At 34.7% G+C, this 19956-nt stretch overlaps 1 protein-coding gene across 2 annotated transcripts in view; it reads right to left on the bottom strand.

The window, feature by feature from the left end:
- Nucleotides 1-19956, bottom strand: part of LOC114330073 (G protein-coupled receptor kinase 2) — a 778149-nt gene that overhangs the window by 322966 nt on the left and 435227 nt on the right. For both annotated transcript variants that reach the window (XM_050642802.1, XM_050642803.1), the window contains one exon: nt 9075-9317. In XM_050642802.1, coding sequence (XP_050498759.1) covers nt 9075-9317 — 243 coding nt within the window. The remainder of the gene's footprint in view (nt 1-9074; nt 9318-19956) is intronic.

Here is a 19956-nt window from a genome sequence, read left to right as displayed (position 1 = left end):
TATATACACATAGGTATTTAATACTCTTCATATTTATATACTTTATTTATTTAAAATTATAATTCACAGTTAAACAGTCTTAAAAGGTAATTTTTGATAAGTATTGACAAGTTTGAACACATTTTGTTTGACAAAAATAATTGTGTTTGCATTGTGGATGTTACCATGGAAATGGCGATCATATGTATGTAAACCGGCGGTGAACCCGTGAGAAAAAATATTTCTCACTGCAATGGCCGACTTTTCTCACTGCCTGAGAAATTGTTCATTTTGAATGTATGTAAGTACTGAGAGAAGTTGCACATTGTACAGCATCCATAGAAAAAAGTTTTTGTAGATATTGTCCTGTAATTACGTTTGTAGAAAAAATATTGTATGATATGCGTGTTAAAAAGTACATTTTTAAGGCACTCATGTGAATCGCAGAACTCGCTATCGCTCATTCTGCAAACTTTCACATGCGTGCCTTAAACGTGTACTTTTAACACTTATATCATAAATGACTATTTTGTGAATTTGTTCAAAAAAAATTGTTTAAACAATTTTTCGACCACGGCACCGCCTAGCACCCTGTGGATTTACTATCAGGACCTCTTTTTGAGTAAGTTTGTGCAAAAAAATCGAATCGGAATAATTTCGTTAACGGGGGCGACGATACAGCCCGCTCTACAAAGACATCTGGAGACCAACGAAATGAAGATCTTGAGAAGGATTGCTGGAAAAAGACTACAAGACAGGGTAAGAATTGAGGAAATCAGACGCATATGTGGGGTAGACAATATAAATACCTGGGTAAAGAACAGAAAAGAAGAGACGAATCAACACATAAGCAGGATGTCTGAATCAAGGATAGTAAGAATAGCCAGGTACAAGTCGCCGTTAGGCAAAAGAAGTATAGGACGCCCAAGAAAAAGATGGAACGACAATTTAGGGGCAGACTAAAGGCACCGTTGAATAAAAACAGGCAGTACTGCTTATATATAAAAGAAAAAGAAGAAGAAGAATTTTTTTATAGAAGAGTTGACAGATATGATCTGGATATTAGAAGGAAGTTTAAGAAATTGCCGACTTTAATTCAGAATTCAACAATCTTGAGTGGATGAAATAAAACGTAACAGCTTTTGACAAATTATTGAACCGTTTTTTCGCACTAGGTCAGTTGCATGTGAAAAATTGGAGAACCAAAACTGTTCGACCCATTTGTGGAAATGGTATATGGAGAATAAGGTTCAACCACGAGTTATACCAATATTACAGAGAACCCTCTATAGCAAATTATGCAAAAATACAAATATTGCGCTGGGCAGGTCACCTTATTAGAATGGATACCGACAGAACACCTAGTAGAACGCTTAGCGGAAATATGGTGGGACGTCAGCCAGTAGGAAGACCAAGGAAGAGGTGGATATACGAAGTGAGAACCGATGCTAGAGAGATATTAAGGGTGGACAACTGGAGGAGAGCAGCCAGAAACAGAGATACTTGGAGGCGGATGCTAGGGGAGGCCAGGACCCGACTTATGCTGTAGCGCCATAGGAGAGAGAAAACTGTTCGAAGTGAATGAAAGGAATATGAAGTACAGTTAGCTACTACTGAGGATCCCCATATCAGCACTCGTGAAAGTACCCCGCACAAATCTTATGGACATTAGGTCCCAGTGGATTTCGTTCATACTTTGGGAAAATACTCTTCGAAGCATCCTGATTAAAAGTTCTCATGGGCACAACTCAATCGTATGAAGGATTTTCAAGATATAGAGCCACAAATTCGGAAAATTATAAGATTTACTGGGTATTCCAATTCCCTGAGTTACTGGTTATCTGGCAAGATGTAGAAGGTTGGATCAAGAAAAAGTACTAGTAGTCTAGGATTTTTTCCTGGCTATCCAATGGCGACCTTTACTTTGACCTTGACCTTCAAAGGACGTCATCTTCTAGAGTTTCGAGGGTTTTCGGCATTAAATTGATATAAACAGATTACTCATGGGTTTTTGGGACCGCTAAACACGAATGTGCCATCAGAATTGAGCTCTGGAGGACGTGGTGTCCAGGGCCACTACAAGGGACGTCATCTTCTAGAGTTTCGATGGTTTTCGGCATTTAATTGATGCAAATGAATTACTGGAGGGATTTTTGAGGTCGCTAAACACGAATATGCCACCAGAACCGACTCCCGGAGCACCTGGTTTCCAAGGTCAATGAAAGGCGCTCCTGCAGTTTCGAGGATCTTTGGTACTACATTAATGCAAACGGATTACTTATAGGTTTTTGGGGTTGCTGAACAGGAATACGTGATTTATCATTTAGCGGAATACGTTTAGCGACCTCAAAAAACCCTCCAGTAATTCATTTGCATCAATTAAATGCCGAAAACAATCTAAACTCTAGAATATGACGTCCCTTGCAGTGGCCCAGGCCACCACGTCCTCCGGAGGTCAATTCTGATGGCATATTCGTGTTTAGCGATCCCAAAAATCCATGAGTAATCTGTTTATATTAATTTAATGCCGAAAACTCTCGAAACTCTAGAAGATGACGTCCGTTGAAAGTCAAGGTCAAAGTAAAGGTCGCCATTGGATAGCCAGGAAAAAATCCTAAGCTAATAGTATTTTTCCTTGATCCAAACTTCTACATGTTGCCAGATAACCAGTAACTCAGGAAATTGGAATACCCAGTAAATCTTATAATTTTCCTAGTTTGTGCCTCTATATCTTGAAAATCCTTCATACGATTGAGTTGTGCCCATGAGAACTTTTTATCAGGATGCTTTTCAGAAATCCACTGGGACCTAATTTACATAAGGTTTGTGCGGGGTACTTTCACGTCAACATGGCATTAATCAAACTTCGGCACCAAAAATTCTCAGTCCTCAATCCTCAAAACTGACAGTCGATTATCATCGTAGATTAGCTTTTTGCCAAATGTCTCAGCAGAAACTGCATAGTGACCGATTTTTTTTGGATAATGTGCTGTTTGGAGATGTAGCTATATATCACAAAAATTCCACAAATGGAACCGGCATAATTTTCAATACTATGCATATGCATCAAGCAATCCCTACTCTATTAACACCCCTAGTCCAACTAGGTGTAAATGTTTGGGGTGGTATTGTTGAGAATTATGTGATTGGCCTACATTTTTTTGAGGGCCGTGTGAATGCCGTGTGAATGCAAAGAATGCAGTTTTTACATTACGGTGCTCTAGTTAATCACACTGCTCTAATTCACAATTATCTACATATTAATCTTCCTGCGAGGTGGATATGCACAGGAGGACAAACCGCTTGGCCTGATCGACAACCATTTATGTTTTTAGGCCAGATGCAAGCTGATCCTTGGAATTGTTTTAACGTTTTCTGACAAAGTTGTCAAAACCAAATGTTCAATAAAATAAAATAAAATAAAATGCAAAAAGTGCATAGTGACCGATTTTTTTTTGGATTATGTGCTGTTTGGAGTTGTAGCTATATTTCACAAAAATTCCACAAATGGAATACTAAATCAGCATAATTTTCATTACTATGCATCAAGCAATCCCTACTCTATTAACATCCCTAGTCCAACTAATAGGTGGTCTATAAATGTTTGGGGTGGTATTGTTGAGAATTATGTGATTGGCCCACATTTTTTGACGGCCGTGCGAATGGTATTATAGCAAAATGTTAATTTAATATTGGACAAAGAATGCAGTTTTTACATTACGGTGCTCCAGTTAATCACACTGCTCTAATTCACAATTATCTAAATATTAATCTTCCTGCGAGGTGGATAGGCACAGGAGGGCAAACCGCTTGGCATGATCGCCAACCTTTTATGTTTTTAGGCCAGATGCAAGCTGATCCTTGAATTGTTTCCATACGTTCTCTGACAAGGTGGTCAAAACCAAATTTTCAATAAAATAAAATTGGTTTCCATGACGACGATTCAAAACCATTGTTATTGCCTACTGATTTGACTTTTGAATATTATGTTAAAATAATTCATCATCGCATTAATTTCATTAAAACATAAACACAATAAGATAAATTTGAAATAAATTAGTAAATAATATCTAAATATTAGTTTATTGCATGTATTATAATATTATTATAAAGTCATATTATTACAGATTTCGGAAAGGAAATGCGTGCGAAAAAGTGGCTGTTTTAGCACGGTCGCGGTCGTAGAAAAAGAAACAACTACCATGGATATAGTTGTTCCCTTTTATCTTTTCCCATACCCATACGTCACGATTCATTTTCATTTTAAAGTTAAATCAAAACATTAATTGAAACGTACGTCGATATGACGTAGTATCATTGATACGTACTGTCAGTGGTAATAATTAGGAAATGGCTATTATCCCGTGGACGTATCTTATAAAGTTATTTTGTTGAAGTGTTTAACTTTTTGCACTATTGACGAGATTAATCGACTTAACATTAAATAGCTTGAATATCATACTGAGTATTACTTGTAAGTAAATATAGAATGGCGCCACAACGGCAGCCATGGCGGAGAAGAACACCTTCGGTACGGTATGGATGGCGGACGTGGCAACCCCTTGATTTTAGGGTTTGTATGGAATCAAAACAGAGCAGCGTCTGACTCAGAATGAGCGGCTGACAACAGCGTCTGACCCAGAATGGGCGGCTGAATGAAAACTCGCCAACTCGCCTGACAAGCGTGGCGTTTTAATGTCAAAAAACCCTCTTCAAAGAAAAACATGTCGAATCACAAAACAAACGGAATATTACCCCAGGTGGGTAGAGATAACAACTCACAGTCCCACACCGACAAACCGGTCCGCCTCAAGGATTCTGGGGGAGGCAAACATTCGACTAAACTAAACGTAGGTACATATAACATCAGATCCATGAATGAAGACACCAAACTCCACGAATTAGAAGAAGAACTAACTCATATACAATGGGATGTCATCGGTCTGTCAGAGATAAGAAGAAAAGGAGAACAAAAAATACTATTAAACTCGGGAAACATGCTGTACTACAAAGGTAATGAAGATAACACCAACAACGGAGTTGGTTTTATAATAAACAAGAGAATCGTTAGATACATACAATCCACCAAGGGTATATCAGACAGAGTAGCCTACATTATGCTTAAATTAAAAAGAACGTCGTTGAAAATTATACAGGTATACGCACCAACAAGCACATATAAAGATGAAGATATTGAAAACTTCTACGAAGAAATAACACTCGCTGTGGAAGAAAAGAAAACTAAATTGACGCTAATAATTGGAGACTTCAATGCCAAATTAGGGGTAAGAATAGACGAAGACGAACACAGAATAGGACAATATGGATACGGCGAAAGAAATAATAGAGGACATACATTAATGAACTACTTGGAGGAAAGACAACTTTTTGCTATGAACTCGTTTTTTAACAAAAAACCGCAAAGAAAATGGACATGGATAAGTCCCAACGGCAATACTAAAAACGAAATAGATTACATCCTTACAACAGAAAAAGCCATCATCAAAGATGTTACAGTGCTGAATCGTTTCTCAACCGGTAGTGATCATAGACTTGTCAGAGCCAAACTCAGCATTAATAGCCAATTCGAAACAAAAAAGAAAATGGAAAATAGATCGAAACTAGATATGGGAAAACTTAAGAAAGCAAAAGAGGAATATAAACAAAAAATAAGGGAAAGTATACCGGCCACTAGAGATTTGGAAAACAAACATATCGATGAAATAAATCAGCTATTAACCGATACATTAGCAAAGGCGGGAAAAGAGGTAGCACAAACAAGAATAAAAAAGGAAAACTATATATCCCAGGAAACAAAAAACCTCATGAGCAAAAGAAAAACATTAATAGAACAAGATAAGAGAAACACAGTAGATTACAAAGAGGTAAACAAAGCTATCAGAAGGAACATCAAGGAAAGTCAAAGGATAGTACAGGAAGAAAAAATAGAAAAAACCATTGAACAAAATAAAAATATGAAGTGCTTAAAACCACAGCTTGGAAGCATACAGATTAATAGTATAAAGAACAAAGAAGGCATAGAGACCAATAATATAGAAGAAATTATACAAATAACACAAGAATATTATAAAAACCTCTACAATACAAAACAGAAACCAACACAAGAAATCCTTAAGCAATTACAAATAAAAATAAAAAATGTCAATTCCGACTTACAACCAGAAATCAGTAAGAATGAGATAAAAAGAGCACTCAAGGAGATGAAGAATAATAAATCGCCAGGAAAAGACGGGATAACTGTAGAAATGCTAAAAAATGGTGGGAAAACAACTACAGAAGTTTTGTACACACTTATGAATAAAATATTAATGACAAAACAAATACCACACACTTGGAACGAAGCAGTAACATTGTTACTATTTAAGAAAGGAGATAAAAAGGATCTAAAGAATTACAGACCCATAACTTTACTAAATGTGATGTACAAACTATTAACCAAGATATTAACAAACAGATTAACCACTAAATTAGATGGATACCAGGCAAGAGAACAAGCCGGATTTAGAAAAAGGTTCAGTACAAGTGACTACCTTTTAACGATGAAGATATTAATCGAAAAAGCTAACGAATATCATATCCCGCTATACATGGCATTTATTGACTTCGAAAAAGCATTTGATAGTGTGGAACACTGGGCAGTAAAGAATTCCCTACAAAACAGCAGAATAGACTACAGATATACCGACTTAATTACAAATATATATGATAAGGCAACAACAACTATCAAGCTAATGAAACAAACGGAGCCTATTAAAATAAACCGAGGAGTAAGACAAGGAGATACCATCTCGCCCAAGCTATTCAACCAAGCGCTAGAAGATGTGTTCAAACAACTGCACTGGGATGGTTTGGGTATAAACATAAACGGGCAATATCTGAATCACTTACGATATGCTGATGATATTGTATTAATAGCAGAAAGAAGTGAAGAATTACAAAGAATGATGGAAGAACTAGATAGAGAATCGACAAAGATAGGACTGAAGATGAATTACAGTAAAACAAAAACCATGACCAATCAACAAGAAGAACTAGTAATTACAGTGGCACAAACAAGAATAGAACAATTAAAAGAATATATATATCTAGGACAAATCACTAGATTAAATAAAGAAAATCAGACCGAAGAAATAAAGAGAAGAATAAGGTTGGCCTGGGCATCATTCGCAAAACTGTCTTATATTCTAAAGAACAGAAAATACCCGCAATACCTAAAAACAAAAGTCTTCAATCAATGTATACTCCCTGTTTTAATATATGGCTCTCAGACATGGACGTTTACAAAAGAGAATATGGAAAAAATAGCAAAGACAGAAAGAGCCATGGAAAGACAAATGCTGAACATTAAATTATCAGACAGGAAAAGAAACGAATGGATCCGTAACAAAACAAAAGTGAAAGACGTCTCTACCCAAGTAGCAAAGCTTAAATGGAAGTTCGCCGGACACACCCTACGGCAGAAGGATGAAAGATGGACTAAGATGGTAATACATTGGAGACCATGGAACCACAAACGAAAAAGGGGAAGGCCACAGATGCGATGGTCAGATGACCTGAAGAAACACACTGGGTCAAAATGGATGCAAATCGCCCAAGATAGAGAGGCATGGAAGAAGGAAGAGGAGGCCTATATCCAAGGATGGATGTTTAGGGCTGATTAGATAGATAGAAATATAGAATGGTAATAAATAAATTACAAAAAAAAAACAAAAAGTAAACAGTACTCTCGAAAATAAACAAATAAGTTCCATTCGACAGAACTATACGCTGTGAGCTCGTACGTAGAGGGGATATTTACAAATTCGCGAGCGCCAGTAGTGGCAAGTCTGTAAACGTTTACCGGAAATTTGACATAAATGTCAAAGTGATCAATTTAAAATTAAAATTAAAAACATTAATTATAATAAATATTAGTTGGTCAAAGCTGTTGTATATATTTTTACCTTAAATATACTTACGTTTTAAATGCTGAATTTAAGTTTTTTTAATGTTCCATAATATGTACTTATAAATTAATCTGCGCCATCTACACGATAATTGTGAAAGTATCCGAAGTAAGAAATTCATATTTTATCAATAGAACGTCAAAATGATTAGCAAAATCTAAAAAAAATCGATTACAATTTAATCACTATTTTGCGTTGTAAATATTAAGCGATAACAATTAAATAATGAATTTAAAAATTACCAGTGAAACTTGAATTAGTAATCCGCCAGGAGCGACACCAGCGAAGCTCAGAGCGTATAGGAAATATGAGGTATTTGTCACTTTTCCTTAAAGAATAAATAGGTACTTACCGGAAGTAATTAAATTAAGAGAGGACAGTAGTTGTAACAATAATTATGTTTGAAAATAAAAATTACAGTAACATATAATAATATAAAGACTAAAAGTTAAATAATTTGAAAAAGCAATAAACAATAAATTCAAATAATAACCAACACCTGCGCTAATGGCACTGTCACTTAAAATAGACAAACCTGTCAATTAAAGTAAACAAAGTGAAACGAAAAGTTATATCAACGACATGCCATGTTGTTATCCTTGTTTAACTTATTGTGGTTTCTATGGACAAGTTTCTTGTCCATGGTCTTGTCGATACTAGTTTCTGTGAGTACAAAAGAGACCTAGTATAAAAAATAATTCGGGAATAATTTTATGCATGGGAAAAGTTAGAGTGAAAGTACTATAATATAGTTATAATATAAACTCTGCACTTTATATTATATATAAGTGCAGACCATTCAAGAATCAACAACGAAAACAAGCAGTAACTAAAAAAAAAAGAGAATATGGGCTATGGCGGTAATGTTGTACTGTACCTAATTAATTAAATAAAAATTTAAAAACGGTAAATTTGAGAGAGATTTGAAATAGTTAACGTTAGCGGATATAATTAAATTATTTCGAAAATACGAAATTCTAAATTAATATAGTGCATATTTTGTTACCTCGGTATTGATTTCCTTCCAATGGTTTCGGTTTCCTTTCATAATCAAGATTACACTAGGTAGAAACCTATTTTACGTACATCCACGAATATATTTAACGCCCAAGAAAAAAATCAACATACCTGACAGGCGCAGACTTCTCCGAAGCCGCCTTTCCCGAGTACCCTGTACATCCGAAAGGTTTTGTAAGTAACTGACTGCGACTCCAGCCATTTCCATTGTAAGTACCGATGAAAGTACATGGATGCTGTAAATTCCCGAAACGGTTCCCCGGCGAGAGTTTCTTTGATAGCTTGGACGCATGGGGCGAACAAGTCCTTATGACCGTTGGTAAGTTTGTCGCTAGTTGGAAAAATTACCCCCAACTGAAACAAATAAAAAAATTATTGGTATGTATTTACATTGTTCCTATGAGAATATTAATTAATGGCATGATGAAGATGGAATAAAGAAATATTCCAAAGAAAATCGAAATAAAACAAACATTGAAATAAAGGGTAAATTAATATATTCACTAATAAAGTTCAGCAATTCAAATTCAAGAACAAATGAGAACCATGAAACTTGGCGTTTGTTAAACTTTGCATTTGAAGGATTCTTGCCTATATTTCTGCAACCATTCTTCTTCATGTACCTCATCTTTTAAGAACACTGGCGATGATCCTGGGGTAGTGGAGGGGTAAAAAATTATTACGGCGGTAATAAATTCGTAAAAACCTAGCAGATTACTGTGGAATTTTAGAAAACTATTTTTTTTTTCAATTCTGCTATGTTGAATATTAAGCTAGCGGAATAGAATCCATTAAGGGTGGATTAGGGGTGAAAAATATTTAGAGTGGTAATAAATTCGTAAAAATCGAGCTGTACACTGTGGTATTTCAGAAACAATTGTTTTTGAAATCTGCTAGCTTCAATATTAAGCTTGCATAATTGCTTCCCTTAAGGGAGGTTTAAACTGTTAGGTGAAAAATTATTAGGGTGGTAATAAATTCATAAAAACCTAGCAGTACACTCCGATATTTCAGAAACATTTTTTTTAATTCTACTAGTCTGAATATTAAACTAGCGCTACCATATTTGCTGCCCTTAAGGGTGGTTTAGAGGTGAAAAATTATCAGGGTGGTAATAAATTCGTAAAAAACTAGCAGAACACTGTGTTATTTAAAAACATTTTTTTAAATTCTCCTAGCTTGAAACCTTAGGCTAGAGAATCGTTCCCCTTAAGGGTGGTTAGAGAGGTGAAAAATTATTAGGGTCGTACCTAATAGTAAAAAATTGGTGAAAAAATATGACGTAGGTTAATTTGGATTCCGCTCATGTGGCCCCGCTAGCTTAATGGTCCCTATAAAATCCTTTCGGCAGGAACCAATAATCGTTTGTCATCGAGCCGTGGTAGGTACTCTATATCTCACCGTATAGTCGGAGATATAGAAGCGTATTTTGCTCGTGATAAGTAATATGGACAAACTGTACGTGGATATGTTGAATTAGTCGTGTATATGACTTTCCCACACGGGCGGAAACCAGACCGAGGGACGAGGGTAGTTAAAGGGGTCAAAGTCGCGGTTTTTATTATTTTTTTTGTGCCGCTCATGATCGAGATAGTGCACCAAAATTTGGGAATAAGTAGGTCAAGACGTTACTAAGTAAAATATCCAGGGGCAGAACGCTGCGTGGGGACAAAGAGGTGGGGACAGGGGTGAAAATAAAAATTATAAGGGGTTTTTTGTGACGCCCATGATCGAGATTGTGCACCAACATTTGGAAATAAGTAGGCCATGACATAACTAAGTAAAATCTCCAGGGGCGCAACGCTGCGTGGGAGACAAAGGGGTGGGGGCAGGGGTAAATATAAAAATTATTAGGCCATGACATAACCAAGTAAAATCTCCAGGGGCGCAACGCTGCGTGGGAGACAAAGGGGTGGGGGCAGGGGTAAATATAAAAATTATAAGGTGTTTTTTGTGACGCCCCCGGAGATTTTGCTTAGTTACGATATGATTTACTTATTCCCAAATTTTAGTGCACTATCTCGATCATAAGCGGCACAAAAAAAAGAATGTGTGTACTTTGTACGCACGTAAGAAGTTATACTTCTATTATATGATTTCAACGAAATCAATATACTTTAAACAGTTTCTCTACTACTTTCCAAAAATTTTTATTAAAACAATACCAAAAATTTAAAAAATAAAAGAATAGAATACACACAAACACATTGAAAAATGCCACAAATGATTTCTGAACAATAATTGTTGCCAAAAATTTTAATTAAATACGTATTTTCTGAAAAAAATTATAAAATAATATACTTACAATCATAAAATCTATAAAAAAAAATAAAAAAAAATGATATAACTTGCATTGGGCTTGAACCTACTTCCCGTGTATCCCGCCGTACGAGAGTCAAAGCGATTTCAAATTGCACCACCTTCGCGTATACGTCATGTGGGAATATACACAAACTAAACAACTTTTTGACATTTTGTTTATATGAATTTTTATTAGTTTAATTTTTGTCGAATTAAAATACAACAATATATAGAGTAAGAAAACGATACATTAGATGAAAATTTGTAGAAAGTTTGTTCGTAATCAGATTATGTAAATTAAAGCATTGCCTACTAGGGGTATAGCATAGCAAGTACTAGGTAAGTACATTATTTTTTTACATTTTCCAAATAGGTATGAAGATAATTTTTTATTGGAATACAACTGAAACATTTAGAATTACGTACCTGTGGCTTTTCAAAACTATTTTAAAAGTCACTATAATTATAAATTTGATTTTATTTCTGTCCTCACAACAATAAAAACTAATATATTATACCACATTTTTGTTTACCGATAACCTCCATATTGAACAATTATTGACAGATCATTTCAACACCCAATCAGAGCCCGTATAAAGACTAATACCAAACTGTCGGTGTGCGCATGCGCGCAGATCAATATAAATTCACCCTCAATCTCAATCGCGCCTAAAGAAGTATAACTTCAAAAATAAAAACCGCGACTTTGACCCCTTATAACTACCCTCGTCCCTCGGTCTGATTTCCGCCCCTGGAGATTTTACTTAGTTATGTCATGGTCTACTTATTCCCAAATTTTGGTGCACTATCTCCATCACGAACGTCACAAAAAACCCCTTATAATTGTTATATTCACCCCTGCCCCCACCCCTCTGTCCCCCTTATCACGAGCAAAATCCGCTTCTATATATCCGACTATACGGTGAGATATAGAGTACCGAAAGGATTTTAGAGGGACCATTAAGCTAGCGGGGTCACATGAGCGGAATCCAAATTAACCTACGTCATATTTTTTCACCAATTTTTTACTAATTTATTAGGTACCACCCTAATAATTTTTCACCTCTCTAACCACCCTTAAGGGGAACGATTCTCTAGCCTAAGGTTTCAAGCTAGGAGAATTTAAAAAAATGTTTTTAAATAACACAGTGTTCTGCTAGTTTTTTACGAATTTATTACCACCCTGATAATTTTTCACCTCTAAACCACCCGTAAGGGGAGCGATTATGGTAGCGCTAGTTTACTATTCAGACTAGTAGAATTAAAAAAAATGTTTCTGAAATATCGGAGTGTACTGCTAGGTTTTTATGAATTTATTACCACCCTAATAATTTTTCACCTAACAGTTTAAACCGCCCTTAAGGGAAGCAATTATGCTAGCTTAATATTGAAGCTAGCAGATTTCAAAAACAATTGTTTCTGAAATACCAGAGTGTACAGCTAGATTTTTACGAATTTATTACCACTTTAAATACTTTTCACTCCTAATCCACCCTTAATGGGTTCTATTCCAGTAGCTTAATATTCAACATAGCAGAATTGAAAAAAAAAATAGTTTTGTAAAATTCCACAGTAATCTGCTAGGTTTTTATGAATTTATTGCCGACCTAATAATTGTTTACCCCTCTTCTACCCCAGGAGCATCGCCAATGTTCTTAAAAGATGAGGCACATGAAGAAGAATGGTTACAGAAATATGAAGCCCCGAAATATGACGAAATTATGACAGCCCTGGAGATTTTGCTTAGTTACGATATGACTTACTTGTTCCCAAATTTTGGTGCACTATCTCAATCAAAAACGTCACAAAAAACGCCTTATAATTTTTATATTCACCCCTGCCCACCACCCCTTTGTTCCCCACTCAGCATTCCGCCCCTGGAGATTTTAATTAGTAACGTCAAGAACTACTTATTCCCAAATTTTTGTGCACTATCTCGATCATGAGCGGCACAAAAAAAATAATAAAAACCGCGACTTTGACCCCTTTAACTACCCTCGTCCCTCGGTCTGGTTTCCGCCCGTGTGGGAAAGTCATATACACGACTAATTCAACATATCCACGTATAGTTTGTCCATATTACTTATCACGAGCAAAATACGCTTCTATATCTCCGACTATACGGTGAGATATAGAGTACCTACCACGGCTCGATGACAAACGATTATTGGTTCCTGCCGAAAGGATTTTATAGGGACCATTAAGCTAGCGGGGCCACATGAGCGGAATCCAAATTAACCTACGTCATATTTTTTCACCAATTTTTTACTATTAGGTACGACCCTAATAATTTTTCACCTCTCTAACCACCCTTAAGGTGAACGATTCTCTAGCCTAAGGTTTCAAGCTAGGAGAATTTAAAAAAATGTTTTTAAATAACACAGTGTTCTGCTAGTTTTTTACGAATTTATTACCACCCTGATAATTTTTCACCTCTAAACCACCCGTAAGGGGAGCGATTATGGTAGCGCTAGTTTACTATTCAGACTAGTAGAATTAAAAAAAAATGTTTCTGAAATATCGGAGTGTACTGCTAGGTTTTTATGAATTTATTACCACCCTAATAATTTTTCACCTAACAGTTTAAACCGCCCTTAAGGGAAGCAATTATGCTAGCTTAATATTGAAGCTAGCAGATTTCAAAAACAATTGTTTCTGAAATACCAGAGTGTACAGCTAGATTTTTACGAATTTATTACCACTTTAAATACTTTTCACTCCTAATCCACCCTTAATGGGTTCTATTCCAGTAGCTTAATATTCAACATAGCAGAATTGAAAAAAAAATAGTTTTGTAAAATTCCACAGTAATCTGCTAGGTTTTTATGAATTTATTGCCGACCTAATAATTGTTTACCCCTCTTCTACCCCAGGAGCATCGCCAATGTTCTTAAAAGATGAGGCACATGAAGAAGAATGGTTACAGAAATATGAAGCCCCGAAATATGACGAAATTATGACAGCCCTGGAGATTTTGCTTAGTTACGATATGACTTACTTGTTCCCAAATTTTGGTGCACTATCTCAATCAAAAACGTCACAAAAAACGCCTTATAATTTTTATATTCACCCCTGCCCACCACCCCTTTGTTCCCCACTCAGCATTCCGCCCCTGGATATTTTACTTAGTAACGTCTTGACCTACTTATTCCCAAATTTTGGTGCACTATCTCGATCATAAGCGTCACAAAAAAAAATAATAAAAACCGCGACTTTGACCCCTTATAACTACCCTTATCCCCCGCGCTCTGGTTTCCGCCTGTGTGGGAAAGTGATGTACACGACTATTTCAACATATCCCCGTATAATTTGTCCACATTACTTATCACGAGCAAAATCCGATTCCAGCTCTTAGACTAGTACTATACATTTTTGATTTTATATTGCTGAGGTTGAAAAATATCTGACTGGTTGAATATCTGAAAATATCTGAATATCTGAAAAAATTGGTTTTATACTAAAAAAATTATTATTATAAAATAAAAAACGTTAACTATTTTTAGGTAATAGTTAACAGTGTCCAACAAATTATAAAATACGTACATTAAATATTTTTGCCTTTTCAAAAAATCATCAAAAGGGTCATTATTCATGAATTAATTTAGTCCAGTTTTATTAAACAAACGCGATTTATTAATTCAACTGGCATTTAAATATCCATTGTGATTTTTCTGAAATAAATTCGGCGAACCTGATATTGAAGAGAGAGAAAAATCGTTTTTAGATCAACAATCTAAATTGCGAAGGGATTTAAGGGGATCGGTACAAAGTTTCGGCTCCAATGCTATTTAAATGGGATTCATGTTTTTCGAATCCTGAGAAAACTAATAAGTATTTTTGAAAAATTTAAACGCAGAATGAAATATTACGTTCTTACCGAGGAACGAAAGTCCCTGAAAACATCTATAATGTTTATTTTAATAAGTTAAAGGGGTGAAAAACTAAGAGAAAATGTAGTGTGATTTTTTATTTCAAATATCTTATTCAAAAGAAACTTTATTTATTCTAAGGGACTTTCGGCCATCGATAATAATTGATTCTTTCATTCTGCGTTTAAATTTTTTAAAAATAATTTATTAATTTTGTCAGGATTCGAAAAAATGACACCATATTATTAAAAAATCACTTTATCACTTTTCCTCTTTTCTCGATTGAGTATTAGTTTTTGTTGTACAGTATATAAATTATTACAATCACTGAATACATAGTTAGTGAAAAAATTATCATATTAATTAACTGAATTAATAATGCAATTATACAAGTAACAATTATCCAAGAACATTCAAAAGCCATCTCTTTAAAGTTAATGATGACATTTGTCAAGTAATGTTTACATATCCATACCAGTGAGAATTTTACTACACGTAATTTGCCTTGTAAAGATAGCCGTAAAATATTTGCGCCCATGCCCTTAGATTAATTGTGGTTTTCAATAAGCTCCATATAAATACAATAAGTTCGCTTTATAAAAAATTAGTCAGCATGATAATATGTTTCCAAATTTATAACTCTCTGGATGCGACAAGATTTTTTTCGAAGCTATGGTAGAATTATTTTATTTTTAAATTAAATACAATATTAAGTACAATTCAAAGAATATTAAAAAAAATCAATCCACACAATATTGAAAAATAAGTCATTCAATACCAAAAATATATTCGGTATTGGTGACAAATTTTGACAAAAAATAAACATACATATTTATTATTGTTGAATAAAAAATAAAAACAGAACAAAAAATATCTCGACGTTGTTAGCTCACGAAATGTCGTAAAGAAAAGCTAATCAAAATTTCAGGTAGATGGGTCAAGTAGTTTTTCAGTTACAATGTCCACCGCATTTGAAAAAGCAGTTTTGAGAAAAATGCTTTTAAAGTTTTGACAACTGCATCTTATTTGTCTGCCAAATCGTAAAGTGATACACATTCGAATATGTTTTTTGAATCGCTGAGTAATCTACAAAAGAGAAGGCGAAGGCGAACAGTTGTTTAACGTTTCTCACTACGCTCAAACTCAAGCGTGCTGGCGCGAAGTCGCGGCAAAGCGAGTCGAAGGTAGGGATATTGAACACGCTGTATCTCTGGTAATTTTACTCCGACCAATCTGCAATTTTCAGAGAGTATTCTTGAAAGTATGCACTTTTATTTGAAATAATACAAAAAATTTAATTATTTCAAACCTGTTACAGTTTTGTCAGCATGAATCGTCATGCAGATTGTGTGTAAACTTGGTCTAGTCTAAACTGAACGTACATGATATAGCTAATATTATAGGCCTGGATCCCGTGTACCAAAAAAAAAGTTTATTAATAGCAAGCTGAAAATTTGTTGATAGCTTAACGGTATCCAGTCGGACAAATTTTGATGTACGGAAACACTGGAACAAGAGAAGTTTTAATTGTGGAAGAGGTTAAAAGTTTAGAACGTCAGACTACGAAAACGTCCCACGTATTTTGTCGGACAGAACTTCCAATTGATTTGTTACCCTATCATTAATATAAACTCTCATGCAAAAATCAGACTGCTATTTATCACGAACATAATTCCTGTCATTTGACATATTCTAAGTGTCGGACTTATTAAAATGCCCAATATATTTATGGGACAAACATTTTTTCATATATTATATAAAGTTTGCTATTGAATAAACTTAAAAACCTGCTAATTGTCACAATCATAAACTTGTCAGAATGACAAGTTCCAATTAAAATCACGTTCCATAATTAAAACTTCGCGTGTTCCAGTGTTCCCAATTGTCAAAGTTTGTCCGACTATTAGACACCGTTAAGCTATTAACAAATTTTCAGGTTGCTATTAATAACCTTTTTTGGTACGCGGGATCCAGGCCTATTAGTAATAGTAACGCACATTGAAATCACTCCATGTATCAGAATAAATAACGGCAATAAAAACTATCTAGACAATTATAAAAACAAATGAGTTCGGCAGGGATGCATTTTGTTTTCCCTCTATTTAATGTATCATTCTAATTATCGTTGACTTTAACCAAAATTATGTAGCTTCGGTTTCCTAATTACATTTCTTCATAAATCATTTCTATCGTGGATCATACTAATATCAATTTCTTTTACCGACATGTAGTGCTTAAGCGTTGGTTGAGAAAGGGCGTAGTTAAGAATAGATCGAAGGACCACCAGCCATGGGCTGGAAAGAAAAGCGGTTTACAAGTAACAAATTTTATTGTATGAAGAATGGTGAATAAAAAAACTAGGATCGTAATGTACGTATAACTGACGTATGCCACTGACGTACGTATAACACTGACGTTGGACTGTCACTTCACTTCACTGTATAACTACTACAACGATAAGGTTTGCTGCGTACAGGAATGTTCTAGGCTACGAATAATACTGGCAACATTGATTTTGCGTTATTTTTAGCGGCATGAAGATTACGATATTAAGCGACTGGCGACTGTTCTTTCTGAGGACTGATAGCGAACTGTTCTACTCGAGGGCTAGTAGCGAACTGTGCTGTTAAAACTAGAAAAGCGCGGTAAACCTTTAGATTTAACGGCTTTTTAAGGAACCAGTTAGGTCACTCCTGAGATCTAGGATTGGTTTGTGTACCGAACATTATTTGTATACAGAGTGAAACGTTATTTCACCAAGCGTCTCCCACCAAGTATTATAAGTCTTCCTCTCCACGTTCTTCCAAGAACTTAAATTCCGAATTCCGATTTTCTTCAAAAGAATTTTTCTTCAAAAAGCCAATCGGACATTACCAAGGTCCTAAAAATGTAGGTCCCTAAAAATGTTAAATTAAAACTAACCCGTTACAGTCAAGTAAAACAATATTTTTCATTGTTTTTTTTTGTGAGTGATAGTCATTTTCAAAAAGTAATCAGCAATTTTATAATCGATATGCGTAATAACTTTTTTTGGTTAAGAATGTTAGAATATTCAACATTAAAAGTGGATGTTGTTCTAGGTTGTTAATTTATGTATTGACAGTATAGACAGTTCTGAAGTACAAGAAAAATATAAAATAGATTGCCAGTCAAGTTTAAGTAAAGTTTTATATTGTCCTACCAGGTCCTATAGTTGAGAATAAATAAAGTATAATTGTTAATGGTCAGTTTACCTAAATTAAATTATAACAAAGAATATTAAATAAGCTTAAAATTATTACTGGTAACATTGTATTGGGTAACTCACTGCTTATTTGGAAAATTTGGATCCTAATTGCAGTTTATTGTTATTCTTAATGACTGATTTCCAAGATGAAATTAATGTCATTTTAATGTGTTTACACCCTACGACAGTGGCAGTGAAAGTGAGGAAGACGGGATTATACAAAGAAGCTAAAATATAATATAGTTTAAATGTATTTTAATTATTTCTGTGAGTACCTACGTATTTATTAAGGTTTAACATATTTATGCGCTTAAATACATTATTATATAAGTGTTTTATACAAAATTATTTTTATTTGGTTTACATAAAGGTATGTTTCGAAAAAAAAATGTTTTAGAACCCCTGACAGCCATAAAATGTCAATAATATTAATTCCTAACATATCTGCTTCAGCAGATATAAGGGCCCTAAAAACAAAGAAACTTATATCTTCAGCCAATGAGAATGGTACCAAAATTCTCCTTTCCTGGATACCTGGACACTCTAATATATTTGGTAACACCCAGGCTGACATACTGGCAAAAATAGGAAGAGACCTGAATGTACCCATGGAAGTACAACTGAATTCCCAGGATGCCCTATCAATCATCAGAGGAAAAATTACAAAAGAGTACCAAGAAAAATGGAAATCTTTAGCCCAGAAGAAGACTTCGCAATACAAAACAATTCAAGACTTCTTTCCTACAAAACCTTGGTATTCAAATTTTCCATATAGAAATAGAAGACATACTACCACCATCATTAGAATGCGCACAGGCCACTGTTTAACAAAACAACATCTGTATAAAATGAATATAAAAGATAATCCTTTTTGTGAATGTGGTCGTCTCGAGGATCTAAACCACATCTTTTTTGAATGCCCGATTAATGTGATTCCTAATTTTGATATATACACAAAATTTATTTCCATGAACTTCAAAACACCGCTATCTATATACAATATTCTAAGTTCTTTAGCGGAAGAATCAGTCAATGTAATTATGCGTTTTCTTGCAATTAACCAAATAAGCTTATAAACTGCAATGCGTTTTCTAGCAATTAACAAAATAAGCTTACAAATTGCAAGGCTCAACTGTTTATATGTATCCGTGTTATATTATGTTGCTATTTGTCATTTAATTTATGTTTTAATTTTTAATCATACTGAACCTGACCCAATTAATCTCATTTAATTATAATCATCACACCTCATCAAAAGCTTCCTTACAAAAACATAGTCAGCGATTTTGGTATGGCTTAGAGCCAGACTACGTCAAGATCGCTTATAAATCGTGCTGGTAATCGCCTTGCAGCGAAACCAAAAACAAAAAAGAAGAAGAAGAAGTTATTAATAGTTATCCTGCAGAAAAAAGTATGTTTGCTTAAAACCTGTTTCTGATCAAATTTGGCATCACTGTTGGCCATAAAGTCAAGGTGGGACGCACGATAGAGAGTCAGAATCAAGAGTTATCATTAATAATAGAAGAATTGCAAGAGGCGGCATTCTGATTTTCTCAGAAAAAGTTGTGTCATATTGATATCTGCTATAAAATTAAAA

Source organism: Diabrotica virgifera, chromosome 2 (genome assembly GCF_917563875.1).
Source record: "Diabrotica virgifera virgifera chromosome 2, PGI_DIABVI_V3a".
NCBI lineage: Eukaryota > Metazoa > Arthropoda > Insecta > Coleoptera > Chrysomelidae > Diabrotica > Diabrotica virgifera.
This window is presented reverse-complemented; position numbering and strand designations above follow the sequence as displayed.